General features: G+C 44.3%; 1 protein-coding gene across 1 annotated transcript in view; it reads right to left on the bottom strand.

Annotated features, from left to right (window-relative positions):
* LAMP3 (lysosomal associated membrane protein 3) overlaps positions 1-13,816 on the bottom strand; it is a 51,032-nt gene extending 37,216 nt beyond the window's left edge. The window contains exon 1 of the mRNA XM_038744807.1: positions 13,768-13,816. Within this exon, the coding sequence (XP_038600735.1) occupies positions 13,768-13,816 (49 nt within the window). The remainder of the gene's footprint in view (positions 1-13,767) is intronic.
* Positions 13,817-15,437: the final 1,621 nt, after the last annotated feature.

The following is a 15,437-nucleotide window of genomic DNA, read 5'->3' as shown; positions in this document are numbered from 1 at the left end:
CGATACTTCACGCCGCTGCCCGGATCATCTTTGTGCAGAAATGCTCTGGGCATGTTACTCCCCTCCTCAAAAATCTCCAGTGGCTGCCAATCAACCTATGCATCAGGCAAAAACTCCTCACCCTCAGCTTCAAGTCTGTCCATCACCTCACCCCCTCCAACCTCACCTCCCTTCTCTCCTTCTTCAGCCCAGCCTGCACCCTCCGCTCCTCTGCCGCTAACCTCCTCACTGGGCCTCGTTCTCGCCTGACCTGCCGTCGACCCCCGGCCCACATCATCCCCCTGGCCTGGAATGCCCTCCCTCCGCACATCCGCCAAACTAGCTCTCTTCCTCCCTTCAAAGCCCCACTGAGAGCTCACCTGCTCCAGGAGGCCTTCCCAGACTGAGCCCCCTCCTTCATCTCTCCTTCATCCCCCTCCCCTCCCCATCCCTCCCGCCTTACCTCCTTCCCCTCCCCACACCACCTGTATATATGTACATATGTTTGTACATATTTATTACTCTATTTATTTATTTTACTTGTACATATTTATTCTATTTATTTTATTTTGTTAGTATGTTTTGTTTTGTTGCCTGTCTCCCCCTTCTAGACTGTGAGCCCGCTGTTGGGTAGGTACTGTCTGTATATGTTGCCGACTTGTACTTCCCATGCGTTTAGTACAGTGCTCTGCGCACAGTAATCGCTCAGTAAATACAATTGAATGAATGAATGAACTCAGCCTAGGCCCAGAATCCTTGCCCAGGCAGGTGGCAGGTTGGCATCTAAAGTCATTCTCGTAAAAGCTGACACACTGTGTTCATTAAGTTAAGCTCAGTATCAATGTTTTGACCAAAGGAATAATAATGATGGTATTTGTTAAGTGCTTGCTATATGCCAGACACCGTTCTAAGCACTGAAGAGTCTTATCCATCTTTCCCACTAAAACTCAAGTAGGGAAAATTGAATTTTGAAAATTGCTTCACCCTCTCTTTTCTTTTAGATTAAATCTAATATTTAATTAGATTAAAGATTAAATCTAATCTTTAGAGAAGCAGCGTGGCTCAATGGAAAGAGCCCGGGCTTTGGAGTCAGAGGTCATGGGTTCAAATCCCGGCTCTGCCAATTGTCTGCTGTGTGACTCTGGGCAAGTCACTTCACTTCTCTGTGCCTCAGTTACCTCATCTGTAAAATGGAGATTAAGACTGTGAGCCCTCCCGTGGGGCAACTTGATCACGTTGTAACCTCCCCAGCGCTTAGAACAGTGCTTTGCACATAGTAAGCACTTAATAAATGCCATTATTATTATTATTATTTAACTAATCTAAAGTTAGTTTAGATTCAACTAAACTTAAATCTTTAAAGATTTCCTTTAACTAAAGTTTATATTTGGAGTAGGGGAACTGGTACATTAGTAATCTCGGCAAGGATGAATAGATAGATGGATAATATAGTTCTTCAGGGGAGTATGAAATCCATCAATCAATGGTATCTATTGAGCACTTACCGTGTGTAGAGCACTGTAGTAAGCACTTGGGAGAGTACAATGCAACAGAGTTGGTAGATTTGTTTCCTCCCTAGGGTGAGTTTTGTTTTGTTTTATGCCGTTGAGTCGTCTCCGACCCATAGTGACACCACGGACGCGTCTCTCCCAGAACGCCCTGTCTCCATCTGCAATCGTTCTGGAAGCGCATCCGTAGAGTTTTCTTGGTAAAAATACAGAATTGGTTTACAATTGCCTCTCTCTGCGCAGTAAACTTGAGTCTCTCCCTTCAACTCTCTCCGAAGCCACTGCTGCCCAGCACAGGTGAGTTTACTGTCAAGATAATTTGAGACCATATGGATTGAGGAGAAGCTTGTCTTTTTTCTCACATCGAGTGTCAGGAGAAACTCTTGGCAAGATCCATTGTTTTTAGTAGAGGTGTAGTGCCAAAATAAAGCTTTGTAACTGAATAAAAGCCCCTTGATGTTGTTGTAATTGGTAACCTCCCCAGCCCTTAGAACAATGCTTTGCATATAGTAAGCGCTTAATAAATGCCATTATTATTATTATTATTATTGTTCATTTTATTAATGATGAGTATATATCTATAATTATATGTATCTATTTTGATGCTACTGATGCCTGTCTCCTCATTTTGTTTTGTGGTCTGTCTCCCCCTTCTACACTGTGAGCCTGTTGTTGGGTAGGGACCGTCCTTATATGTTGCCAATTTGTACTTCCCAAGCGCTTAGTACAGTGCTCTGCACACAATAAGTGTTCAATAAATGCGATTGAACGAATGAATGAAAGAAAATGTGGGAAAGTGAGGAGAGAAAATACTGGTGGGATCATTCATTCAATCATATTTATTAAGCGCTTACTGTGTGCACAGCATTGTACTAAGTGCTTGGAAAGTACAATTCAGCAACAAATAGAGACAATCCCTACCCAAAATGGGCTCTATCTGTTGATCTATCTATATCTGTTGATCTATCTATCTATTGAGGTACCTCTTTGTTTTTAAATTATTTTTCTGGGCCCACTGAAGGTACCCTATATTAACTGATCACTGCCAAAACCAGATTGAAGGGAAACCAATCAATCACTGGTATTTATTGAGTGCTTGCAGTGCCCAGGATGCTGTACTAAATGTTTGGAGAGTACGATAAAGCAGTTGGAAAGGCACACAAGGCACTTACAGACATACAAATAAATTTCAAATGTATACAACAGTGCTATGGGGCTGAGGGTAGGGCAAATATTAAGTGCTTATAGGATACAGAGCCAAGGGCATAGGTGACATAGAAGGGAGAGGGAGTAAAGGAAATGAGGGCTTAGCTGGGGAGGCCTCTTGGAGGAGATGGATTTTAACAAAGCTTTGAAGGTGGGGAGTGTGGTGATCTTTCTGATATGAACTGGGAGGGAGTTTCAGGCCTGAGGGAGGATGTGGGCAAGGGGTAGATGGTAAATCCTCTCAAACTCTATTTCCTCTTTTTGCCTCCTTAGCAGCCTTCCCCTCAGTCAATAATAATAATAATAATAATAATGTTGGTATTTGTTAAGCCCTTACTATGTGCCAAGCACTGTTCAAAGCACTGGGGTAGGTACAAGGTAATCAGGTTATCCCAAGTGGGACTCACAGACTTCATCCCCATTTTTGTTTCCAAAGTGATTATCTTGTATCTACCCAGTGCTTAGTACAGTGCCTACTACAAAGTAAGCACTTACCATTAAAAACAAACAAACAAAAAACTTCGGACACTCTAAATTTAATAATAATGATGGCATTTATTAAGCACTTACTATGTGCAAAGCACTGTTCTAAGCGCTGGGGAGGTTACAAGGTGATCAGGTTGTCCCTTGGGGGGCTCACAGTCTTAATCCCTATTTTACAGATGAGGTAACTGAGGCACAGAGAAGTTAAGTGACTTGCCCAAAGTCACACAGCTGGCAATTGGTGGAGCCGGGGTTTGAACCCATGACCTCTGACTCCAAAGCCCATGCTCTTTTCACTGAGCCATGCTGCTTCTGATTTATTTTTTCTTGTTCCAGTCCTGCCCTATTTTTAATAAAGCAATACTTCTATTCTCCCCTCATCGACTCCCTTGCTCAGAGTTGCCTCCTCTTACTTCATGTCTCCGACTCCTACAACTTCCAATATCGCTAATCAAAAAGAGAGAGGCAATTAGATAAAAGCCCTTCCAAATCCTTCTCTTCCAAAAACCTGTTTCCAGATATTTTCCAGGAGATTCCCAACCCTTGAACGTTAACCCCTCTCTACGTATTTTTGACTCTACTCCCAAGACCATCTTAAAAATCCTTCAGTACTGTCCTTGGTGGCCGCAGAAAAAATATTTCTGAAGGGACTATTTGCTTCATAGAGCATTATCCCTGTTGCTTGGTATGTACAATTGAAGTAAAAGACCCAAGTTCCTGCCCTCAAGGGGCTTACAGTTTTAAGAAGAGAAGCAGCATGGACTAGTGAAAGAACCTGGACATCAGAGGACCTGGGTTCTAATCCCAGCTCTGCCAGTTGCTTGCTGCATGACCTTGGGTGAGTTATTTAACTTCCCTTTGCCTCAGTTTCCTCAACTGTAAAATGAGAATTAAATACCTGTTCTCCCTCCTACCTCGACTATGAACCGCATGCGGGACAGGGACTTTGTCTGACCTAATTAACTTGTACTGCCTCAGTTGCCTCATCTGTAAAATGGGATTAAGACTGTGAGCCCCATGTGGGGCAGGGACTGGGTCCAACCTGATAATCTTATACCTATTGCAACACTGAGAACAGTGCTTAACACATAGTAAGCGCTTAACAAATACCATCATCACCACCATCAATGTCTGCGATGTGCCTTACCCAAGGCATGATCTTGCTCTCCACTTCCCTTACTCTTGTCCCTCTTTATTTTTTTCAAACAAATTACATACATCCGCTGCCTCCCCTTCCTCTCCTGCTAAATCATGTCTTGACCCTTTATTATCTGGATTTTACCTGCTTTATTGAAACTAATCTCCACAGTTTCCAATTATCTCTTCTGGTGAAATCTAGCAATTTATTCACTATTCTTATCCTCCTTGGATGCTTTCTATATGTCTCCATCCTGTCCTAGAAATTCTTTCCAGTCCTATTTTTCAGACTCAGTACTGTCCGGATTTTCTTCCCCTCTCTGACTGCTCCTTCTCAGTTTCCTTTACTAGTTTCTGTTCCTCATCTAACCTTTCAGCTAAGGGTGTCCCTTAGGATTCAGTTCGGTCTTCTTCTGACACCCATGCTCTCTGCCCCCGCCAGTTGTTCAAGATGTTTAAGTCCCTCCTCAATGCCCCAGTCCTCCCACCTCCCCCATCTCTTGCCGCTAATGACCTGGCCACCTACTTATTGAGAAAATAGGAACTATTAGGCATAATCTCCCTAATACCTCCCCTCCCCAGGCCCTCTGTCCTCCTGCCCCTTCTTCAACTCTTCCATCTTTCCCAGCAGTATTTCAAGAGGAGATCTGCCTTCTCCCAAAATCCTCCCTCTCCCCCTGCAAATCCGATCCCCTCCCTTCTTCCCTCCCTAATTGCCATCTTCAACTATTAGATCTCCAATGGCTTCTTCCCCACTGCTTTCAAACATGCTTCTGTCTCTCATATCCTAAAAAAACCCTCCCTTGACCCCATGACTCCTCCAGTTATTGCCCCATCTCCCTCCTATCATTCCTCTCTACACACCTTGAGCGTATTGTCTAAACCTGCTGTTTCAAGTTCCTCTCCTCCAAATCTCTCCTTGACCCCATCCAATCCTGGCTGACTGAAGTGATCTCCTTCACTCCACAGAAACCACTCTCTCAAAGGCCACCAATGATCACCTTCTTGTCAAATCCAAGGGCCTCTACTCCATCTAAATTCTCCTTCATTCTTCATTCATTCAATTGTATTTATTGAGCACTTACTGTGTGCAGAGTGCTGTACTAAGTGTTTGGGAAGTACAAGTTGGAAACATATAGAGACAGTCCCTACCCAACAACGGGCTCACAGTTTAGAAGGGGGAGACAGACAACAAAACAAAACATGTGGACAGGTGTCAAGTCATCAGGATAAATAGAAGTAAAACTAGATGCCCATCATTAACAAATTAAATAGAATAGTAAATATGTACAAGTAAAATAAATAGAGTAATAAATCTGTACAAACATATATACGGGTGATGTGGGGAGGGGAAGGAGGTAAGACAGGGGGATGGAGAGGAGAGGAAAAAGGGGGCTCAGTGTGGGAAGGCATCCTGGAAGAGGTGAGCTCTCAGTAGGGCTTTGAAGGGAGGAAGAGAGCTAGCTTGGCGGATGTGCGGAAGGAGGGCATTCCAGGCCAGGGGGAGGACGTGGGCCGGGGGTCAACGGTGGGACAGGCGAGAACGAGGTATGGTGAGGCGGTTAGCGGCAGAGGAGCGGAGGGTGCGGGCTGGGCTGGAGAAGGAGAGAAGGGAGGTGAGGTAGGAGGGGGTGAGGTGATGGACAGCCTTGAAGCTGAGAGTGAGGAGTTTTTCCTTGATGCGTAGGTTGCCTGGTAGCCACTGAAGATTTTCAAGGAGGGGAGTAACATGCCCAGAACTCCTTGACCGCACAGCTGCCTTCGACACTATTGACCACCCCATTCTTCTGGAGAAGTCCTACTAGGGCTTCACTGACACTGTCCTCTCCTGGTTTTCCTTCTATCTCTCTGGCCGCTCATTCTCAGTCTCTTTCGAGGGCTCTTCCCCTGCCTCCCACCCACTAACTCTGAGTGTCCCTCAAGGTTCAGGTCTGGAACCCCTTCTAAACACCCACTCCCTTGGAGAGCTCATTTGGTCCATGGCTTCAACTACCGCTTCTATGTGGATGATTCCCAAATCTACATCTCCTTCCCTGATCTCTCTCCCTCTCTGCAGTTTCACATTTCCTCCTGCCTTCAGGACATCTTTACTTGGATATCCTGCCATCACCACAAATTTAACAAGTCCAAAAAGGGCTCCTTATCTTCCCACCCAACCCCTCCCCTTCCCCTGACTTTCCTATTGCTGTAGACAGCACCTCCATCTTTCCTATTCACAAGCCCGTAATCTTGGCCTTATCCTTGGCTCCTCTCTCTCATTCAACCCACATATTCATTCTTGTGGCTTAGTGGAAAGGAGTTGAAGGGTTGGGACTCAGAGGTCGTGAGTTCTAATCCCGGCTCCACCACTTATCAGCCGTGTGACTTTGGGCAAGTCACTTAACTTCTCTTTCACTCAGTTACCTCATCCATAAAATGGGGATTAAGACTGTGAGCCCCGGGTGGGACAACCTGATTACCTTGTAACTTTTTGGCATTCCGGTGTTCTCCAGAAAGCCCAGCCCACACACTCCACTCTTCTGGCGCTAACCTACTCACCGTGTCTTGATCTCCCCTGTCCCCCTGTCGACCCCTGGCCCACGTCCTACCTCTGTCCTAGAATGCTCTCCCTCCTCAAATCTGCCAAAAGATTACTCTTCCCCCCTTCAAAGCCCTACTGAAGCCTCACCTCCTCCAAGAGGCCTTCCCAGACTAAGCCCCCCTTTTCCTCAGCTCCCCCTCCCATCTGCATCACCTCTACTCACTCCCTTTGCTCTTCCCCCCTCTCCCTACCATACAGCACTTATGCATTTATGTATCTATGTATAACTCTATTTATATTGATGCTTGTATACTTGTTTTGATGTGTACGTATCTATAATTTTATTTATTTATATTGATGCCTGTTTACTTGTTTTATGTCCGTCTTCCCCCTTCTAGACCGTAAGCCCTGTGTGGGCAGGGATTGTCTCTCAATTGCTGAACTGTAGCTTCCAAGCACTTAGTACAGTGCTCTGCACATAGTAAGTGCTCAATAAATACAATTGAACGAATGAATGTAACTACCCCAGTGCTTAGAACTGTGCTTTGTACATAGTAAGTGCTTAACAAATACCATCATCATCATCATCATCTATCATTAAATCCTGTCGGTTCAACCTTCACACCATTGCTAAAATTCATCCCTTCCTCTCTATCCAAAGTGCCCCTACTTTAATCCAAATATTTATCCTATCCCACCTTGATTACTGTATCAACCTCCTTGCTGACTTCCCTGACTCCTGTCTCTCTCCTCACTATCCATACTTCACCCTGCTGCCTGGATTATTTTTCTACAAAAAACGTTTAGTTCGTGTTTCCCCGCTCCACAAGAACCTCCAGTGATTGTCCCTCCACCTCCACATCAAAGAGAAATGTTTTTAAAGCCCTCAATCACCTTGCCCCCTCCTACCTCACCCTCATTTCTCTTCTACTATAACCCAACCCACACATTTTACTCCTCTAATGCTAACCTACTCACGTAAATTGATCTCATCTATTTTACCACCAACCTCTCACTCACATCTGCTTCTGACCTGCAGCACCCTCCCTCTTCATATCCTACAATTACTCTCTGCTCCTCCTCCAAGAGGGCTTCCCTAACTAGTCCTCTTTTCATTTTTTCCCACTCCCTTCTGCATTGCCCTGACTTACTTCCTTTATTCATCCTCCGTCTCAGCCCCACCACATTTATCCGAACTTCATTTACACGAATGTTTTTCTCCCCTCTAGACAGTAAGCGCAGTGTGGGTAGGGAATGCATTGGAAGCAGCGTGGCTCAGTGGAAAGAGCCCGGGCTTGGGAGCCAGAGGTCATGGGTTCTAATCCCGACTCCACCACTTAGCTGTGTGACTTTGGGCAAGTCACTTAACTTCTCTGTGCCTCAGTTACCTCATCTGTAAAATGGGGATTAAGACTGTGAGCCCCCTGTGGGACAACCTGATCATCTTGTAACCTCCCCAGCTCTTAGAACCATGCTTTGCACATAGTAAGTGCTTAATAATGCCATTATTATTATTATTATCATATTGTTATAGTGCACTCTCCAAAGTGCTTAACACAGTGATCTCTCCACAGCATGTGTTCAATAAGTACGATAGACTGATTATGCTCATCTCATGCTATATTTCTTCTCTTAGGGAGCTCATCGATCACATAGTTTCAACTGCTATCTCTTTGAAAAGACCTCCCAGATAAATGGATCCAAACTTGACTTCTCTATTCCTTCAAACTCCCCTCCTTTTAAGGTATTTCTACCTGCAGGATCTACCAAATGGGGATTAAGACTGTGAGCTCCCGTGGGACAACCTGATCACCTTGTAACCTCCCCAGCACTTAGAACAGTGCTTTGCACATAGTAAGTGCTTAATAAATGCTATTATTATTATTATTATTATTATTACCACCACCTTGAACACAATACATCCCAAACTGAAATTCTCATCTACCTAACTTTCCCGTCATTTTTGCCCGTCATCCTCCCTGTCTCAACAACTTCCAACCTTGATGTTGTCCTTGACTCGCCTCCCTCCTCTACCTTTGATAGACTTTCTGATTCCAGGATCCCCTTGGTTTTCCTTCAAAGGTATTCACTGAAAAGTTCAAAGATCCCACCTTGTCTCTTGTCCCCTTACAACCTCCACTTTAGTTCAAGGCTCCATCACTTTTCATTTAGATTATGGTTACCACCTTTGTCACTGGTCTAACTATAGCTTCTCATCTTTTAAGCATAACATACATCTGCCTGCATTACCTTCCCAAATGCCAGTTGGAACACATTACTCATTTCTTCAAAAGCCCCTAACATGTGCCCGTGGCCAATAATAGTAAGAACGATGATTTGTTTAGTGCTTACTATGTGCCAAGCACTGTTCTAAGCACTGAGGTAGATACAAGGTAATCAGGTTGTCCCATGTGGGGTTTACAGTCTTAATCCCCATTTTACAGGTGAGGTAGCTGAGTCAAAGAGAAGTTAAGTGATTTGCCCAAAGTCACACAGCTGACAAGTGGTGGAGCTTCTCAATAATAATAATAATAATGATGGCATTTGTTATGTGCTTACTATGTGCCAAGCACTGTCCTAAGCACTACGGTAGATACAAGGTAATCAGGTTGTCCCATGTGGGGCTCACAGTCTTAATTCCCATTTTACAGATGAGGTAACTGAGTCAAAGAGAAGTTGTGACTTGCCCAAAGTCACACAGCTGATAAGTGGCGGAACTTATCAATAATAATAATAATAATAATAACGGCATTTGTTAAGTGCTTACTATGTGCCAAGTACTGTTCTAAGCACTGCGGTAGATACAAGGTAATCAGGTTGTCCCATGTGGGGCTCACAGTCTTAATCCCCATTTTACAGATGAGGTAACTGAGTCAAAGAGAAGTTGTGACTTGCCCAAAGTCACATAGCTGATAAGTGGCAGAGCTGGGATTAGAATCCACGACGCCTGACTCCCAAGCCCGTGATCTTTCCCCTAAGTCACGCTGCTTCTCAATGGTGTAAAACCAAAGCTCTACATTGTTAATTCTAGGAATATATAATAGTTTCCCTTTTTTCCCACTCCATGGCACTCTCTCCCCCATTTTCTTCTCCCATAATACCTCAACCCCATTCCCACCTCTGTCCATTGAATCCACATCCAATGAGCATGAGAAGCAGCACGGCGTAGCAAAAAGAGCAAGGGCCTGGCAGTCAGGTCATGGGTTCTAATCCTATCACCGTCACAGGTCTGCTGCGTGACCTTGGGCAAGTCACTTCAATTCTCTGTGCCTCAGTTCCCTCATCTGTAAAATGGGGATGGAGACTGTGAGCCCCACATGGGACAGGGACTGTGTCCAACCCAAATTGCTTGTATCCACTCCAGTGCTTAGAACAGTGTCTGGCACATAGTAAGCACTTAACAAATTCCATTATTATTATAATTTCTGTTATTATGTTATTTCCCTCACTGAATATGACCTCTTCCTTCAGCTTTGCCAACCTCCAATCCTCCCCTCCTTCAAATGTTTTCTAAAGAGCCACCTCCTCCATTCAATGCTGAGAGCTCACCTCCTCCAGGAGGCCTTCCCAGACTGAGCCCCTTCCTTCCTCTCCCCCTCGTCCCCCTCTCCATCCCCCCATCTTACCTCCTTCGCTTCCCCACAGCACCTGTATATATGTATATATGGTTGTACATATTTATTACTCTATTTATTTATTTATTTATTTATTTTACTTGTACATTTCTATCCTATTTATTTTATTTTGTTGGTATGTTTGGTTCTGTTCTCTGTCTCCCCCTTTTAGACTGTGAGCCCACTGTTGGGTAGGGACTGTCTCTATGTGTTGCCAATTTGTACTTCCCAAGCGCTTAGTACAGTGCTCTGCACATAGTAAGCGCTCAATAAATGCGATTGATTGATTGATTGATTGATTGATTGATTGACACCTTCCCTGATTAATCCTCCCACTATCCCAGCCATGCCAGGCTCTCAGGACTCATGTATTCCCTTGAGTTTATTTACCAAATGGTGCTTATTATTTTCACCACATCTCTAATTCTCTCAATTCCTGGCTGTTTGTATCCTATGTGTGTTTATCTTCTCTATTAGATTGTAAACCCCTGAAAGCTAGAATCGAGATTTTAACTCTTCTGCATATTCCCTGAAACTCTAGTAAAATGCTTTGCGTGTCACAAGCTCAATAAGCACTTGTGTATGCACTCACTTGATGTAAAGTCTCAGGGGCCAATTTTGGGAAAAGACTTGAGTTTTCAACCTGCAACTCTTGCAGATTGGTAATCTTCCTCTAAAGAACACATGTGTTCCTTGGTTGGAGAAAGATTTGCTTAGCTACTCTCGGTGTGGGCTGGAACTAGAACAGAAAGAGGAAACCCTCATCTTACACTTTCGTTTGGTGAAGAATTGCAAAACTAAAGTTTCTTAAAACCAAGAGAAAAACATTTCTCCACAGCAGCATTCTTTCAGTGCACTAGATAAACATTATGATATGTTTTTAAATTGATCAAGGCTATTTATTGCATGCTTCCTTGGGCAGAGCACTGTACTAAGTGCTTTGGAGAATAGCCAGTCAGTCAGTCAATTGTATTTATTGAGCACTTACTGTGTGCAGAGCACTATACTAAGCACTTGTACACTATTACAATATAGCAGACACATTCAAAACAATAATACAAAACTGAGCCGGTTGTTAGGTAGAGACTGTCTCTATATGTTGCTGATTTGTACTTCTCAAGTGCTTAGTACAGTGCTCTGCACACAGTAAGCTCTCAATAAATGTGATAGAATGAATGAATGAATAAATATGATTGAATGAATGAATGGAGTTGGTAGACATGATCCTTCCCTTCAAGGGGCTTACAATTTAGTGGTTTATTTACAGATTTTAAGAGAAAGGATGCCATGTGAATCCCTAATAGGCCACAAACTCACTTGAAACTTTATTCCTCTCTCCCTCAGCCCCACAGCATTTATGCACATATCCATAAGTTATTTATTTTTGTCAATGTCTGTCTCCCCGTCTAGACTGCAAGCTCGTTGAGGGCAGGGGATGTGTCTTCCAACTCCTTTATATTGTACTCTTCCAAGCACTTAGTACAGTGCTCTGCACACGGCAAGCGCTCAATAAATACGATTGATTGATGGTAGTAGCCACTCGTGTTCTCTCTATAGAAGACGTGAGTGGCCTCTACTATATCAAATTTGGTATTTGATATACCAAATTTGGTATTTGGTATTTGAACCTCCATTTTACATTTAATGAGGTTCAGAGACTTGGCCAAAGATGTGTTAGAAATGATTCTGCATACAGGTTTCTTAGCCTCATGTCTCACTGGATTGAATCTCCTGTGTAACATTTGAATTATAAGAAGATATTGAGCTCTTTGGAATAAAGGAAGAAATCTAAGGTACTGTGTTTATCTTTATGGGGAAGCAGTGTGGCTTAGTAGAAGGAGCACGGGTTTGGGAGTCAGAGGTCGTGGGTTCTAATCCCGGCTCTGCCACTTGTCAGCTGTGTGACTTTGGGCAAGTCATTTCACTTCTCTGTGCCTCATTTCCTTCATCTGTAAAAGCGGGATTAAAACTGTGAGCCCCACGTGGGACAACCTGATAGCCTTGTATCTACCCCAGCACTTAGAGCAGTGCTTGGCATGTAGTAAGTGCTTAACAAATACCATTATTATTATCAGAGGAAAGAGCATGGGCTTGAGTGTCAGAGGTCATGGGTTCTAATCCCTGCTCCACCACGTGTCGGCTGTGTGACTTGGGGCAAGTCACTTAACTTCTCTGTGGCTCAGTTCCCTCATCTGGAAAATGGGGATTAAGACTGTGAGCCCCATGTGGGACAACCTGATTACCTTGTATCCCCCAGTGCTTAGAACAGTGCTTGGCACATAGTAAACACAACAAATGCTATTATTATTATTACATAAGCTGAAATTAATTTTCAGCTTTGTTTCCATGGATTCGGCTCTTATTTCCTTGTATTATTCTGTCAGATAGTAGGTTTTATAATACAGATTCTTAATCACTATCTTATTCATTCATTAATTCAATCATATTTATTGAGTGCTTGCTGTGTGCAGAGCACTGTACTAAGCTCTTGGAAAGTACCATTTGGCAACAGATAGAGACAATCCCTACCCAACAACGGGCTCACAGTCTAGAAGGGAGAGAACACTGAGGCAAAGAAAGAGACAAGGTGTTTTGCCCAAGGTTGTCGGACTCTCCCAACCTGACTCTAATGCCAGCTCATTTGTTTCACATAAGTTACCCCAACTCTTCTAGTGAGTCAGTATTACTGAAAGGCTTGGGTCTATGGGAAAGTATCAGAAGCAACATGGCCTACTGGAAAGAACACAGGCCTGAGAGTCAGAAGAACATGGGTTCTAATTCCAGCTCTGCCTCTTGTCTGCTCTGGTTGTGACCTTGAGTCATAGAGAAGTTACGTGGCTTGCCCAGTTACCTCATCTGTAAAATGGGGAATAAGATAGTCCCATGTGGGATATGGACCGTGTCCAACTTGATTAGCTTATATCTAGCCCAGAGCTTAGTTCAGTGCCTGGCACATAGTAAGCACTTAACAAACACTATTAAAAAGAAAAAAAAAAAAAACCCTCCCAGGATGTGGGAGGAATTGGCCAAACCCTGAAATCCCAGGGGAAACAGCTTTTAGATTCCTCCTTTCCACATCCCTGTGAAGAAGCCACCTGAAAATTTGAGATTCATTCATTCAGTCAGTCAGTCGTATTTATTGAGCGCTTATTGTGTGCGCTTGGGAAGTACAATTTGTCATCCTGAGAGTCCGTCCACCGACCCATCATCCCTGGTTCAAACTTTGGAGAGGCACAAGAGTAAGAAAGCAAGATGCCAGCAGACAGGCCAGGGGAGCTTTGACCACAGTGCACGTTAAGTGCTCATAAGTGAAACTCACCCACAAAGATCACGGAGAGCACGACCACTGCCGAAACCCGTCGCTTCATGACTTCGGGTGACTCCTCTGCCTCGGGTTAGCGGCTGGGATGGCTATTCCTCTCTGTGGTGCTGGGTGGAAGGAATCGATCTGCACCCCTCCGGTTACAACTTCTGAACCGCATCCATCTGGCCCCCAGGCAGTCACATGAACAGAGGGAGGAGGAGGCAGCTCTTTGCACTGTTGAGGTGCGAGAGGGAAACTCTAAGTCACTTGCTGATGAGAAACAGCTGGGGAAAGTGAAAAAGACCAACGGACCTTCTCTCTAGGTGTGCTGATGACCTCTTAAGGGAGGAACCCTTCTTGAGTGGCTGCGTGACGGAGTCTGAGAACAACGAGTGACCCTTGAGGGAAGAAACCACTTTACTCTCCGGCTTTAGTGTTTGCGAGAGGTGCCAAGCCCATCTCTTCCAAAGCTGGAGAAACTGTGTAAAACACTGGGAAGAGAGATCCCAGATGGGGGCTGTGCCTGGTAGCTTATGTTTCTTCTCCGGGCTCCCTGCACCTGAGGAGATTTTTCCAGTTGGGTGGAATCTTAAACGAGAAGCTATCGAGAAAGAGTGTGGCCCAGTGGAAAGCAGAGAGGCCTGGGACAGGCAACCTGAGTTTTAATCCCAACGCTGGTATTTACCTGCAGCGTGTTCTGAGGCAAGTCACTTAACTTTTCTGTGCCTCACTTTCTAGATCTGAAAAAGAGGGGTAAAATACCTGTCCTCCCTCCACCTTAGACTCTGAATCCCGTACAGAAGAGGGACTGTGTCTGATCTGAGAAGACTGTGTCCGAGAAGGACTATAGCAAAGTGAAAAGAGAACGAGCCTGGGAGACAGAAGGACTTGGGTCCTAATCCTGGCTCTGTGCGTGACCTCGGGGAAGTCACTTCACTCCTCTGTGCTTCAGTTACCTCATCTGTGAAATGGAGATTAAGACTGTGAGCCCTTTGTGGGGCCGGGACTGTGTCCAACTAGATTATCTTGCATCTACCCCAGTGCTTGGCACATAGTAAGTGCTTAAAAATACCACAATTATTGTTACTGTTATGTGATCATCCTGTATCTGAGAGCTCACCTCCTCCAGGAGGCCTTCCCAGATTGAACCCCCTTGTTCCTCTCCTCCTCCCCATCCCCCCACCCTACCTCCTTCCCCTCCTCACAGCACCTGTATATATGTTTGTACAGATTTATTACTCTACTCCACTTGTACATATTTACTATTCTATTTATTTTGTTAATGATGTGCATCTAGCTTTACTTCTATTTATTCTGATGACTTGACACCTGTCCACATGTTTTGTTTTGTTGTCCGTCTCCCCCTTCTAGACTGTGAGCCCATTGTTGGGTAGGGACCTTCGCTATATGTTGCTAAATTGTACTTCCCAAGCGCTTAGTACAGTGCTCTGCACACAGTAGGCCCTCAATAAATATGATTGAACGAATGAATGAATGAATTGTATCTGCCCCAGTGCTTGGCAGAGAGTAAGTGTTTAACACATGCCAGTATAACCATTGTTGCTGGTGGAATGATTCAATCAGGGAAGCCTTCCTTAAGGAACTTGCCTGTATGAAGCAAGCACGTTTTGAGGAAATAAAAGTTTTTTGGGGGGAAAATATAATTCTGGGCAAGTCTAACACAA

The sequence above is a fragment of the Tachyglossus aculeatus genome, chromosome 1 (assembly GCF_015852505.1).
Source record: "Tachyglossus aculeatus isolate mTacAcu1 chromosome 1, mTacAcu1.pri, whole genome shotgun sequence".
In the NCBI taxonomy this organism is placed as follows: Eukaryota; Metazoa; Chordata; class Mammalia; order Monotremata; family Tachyglossidae; genus Tachyglossus; species Tachyglossus aculeatus.
This window is presented reverse-complemented; position numbering and strand designations above follow the sequence as displayed.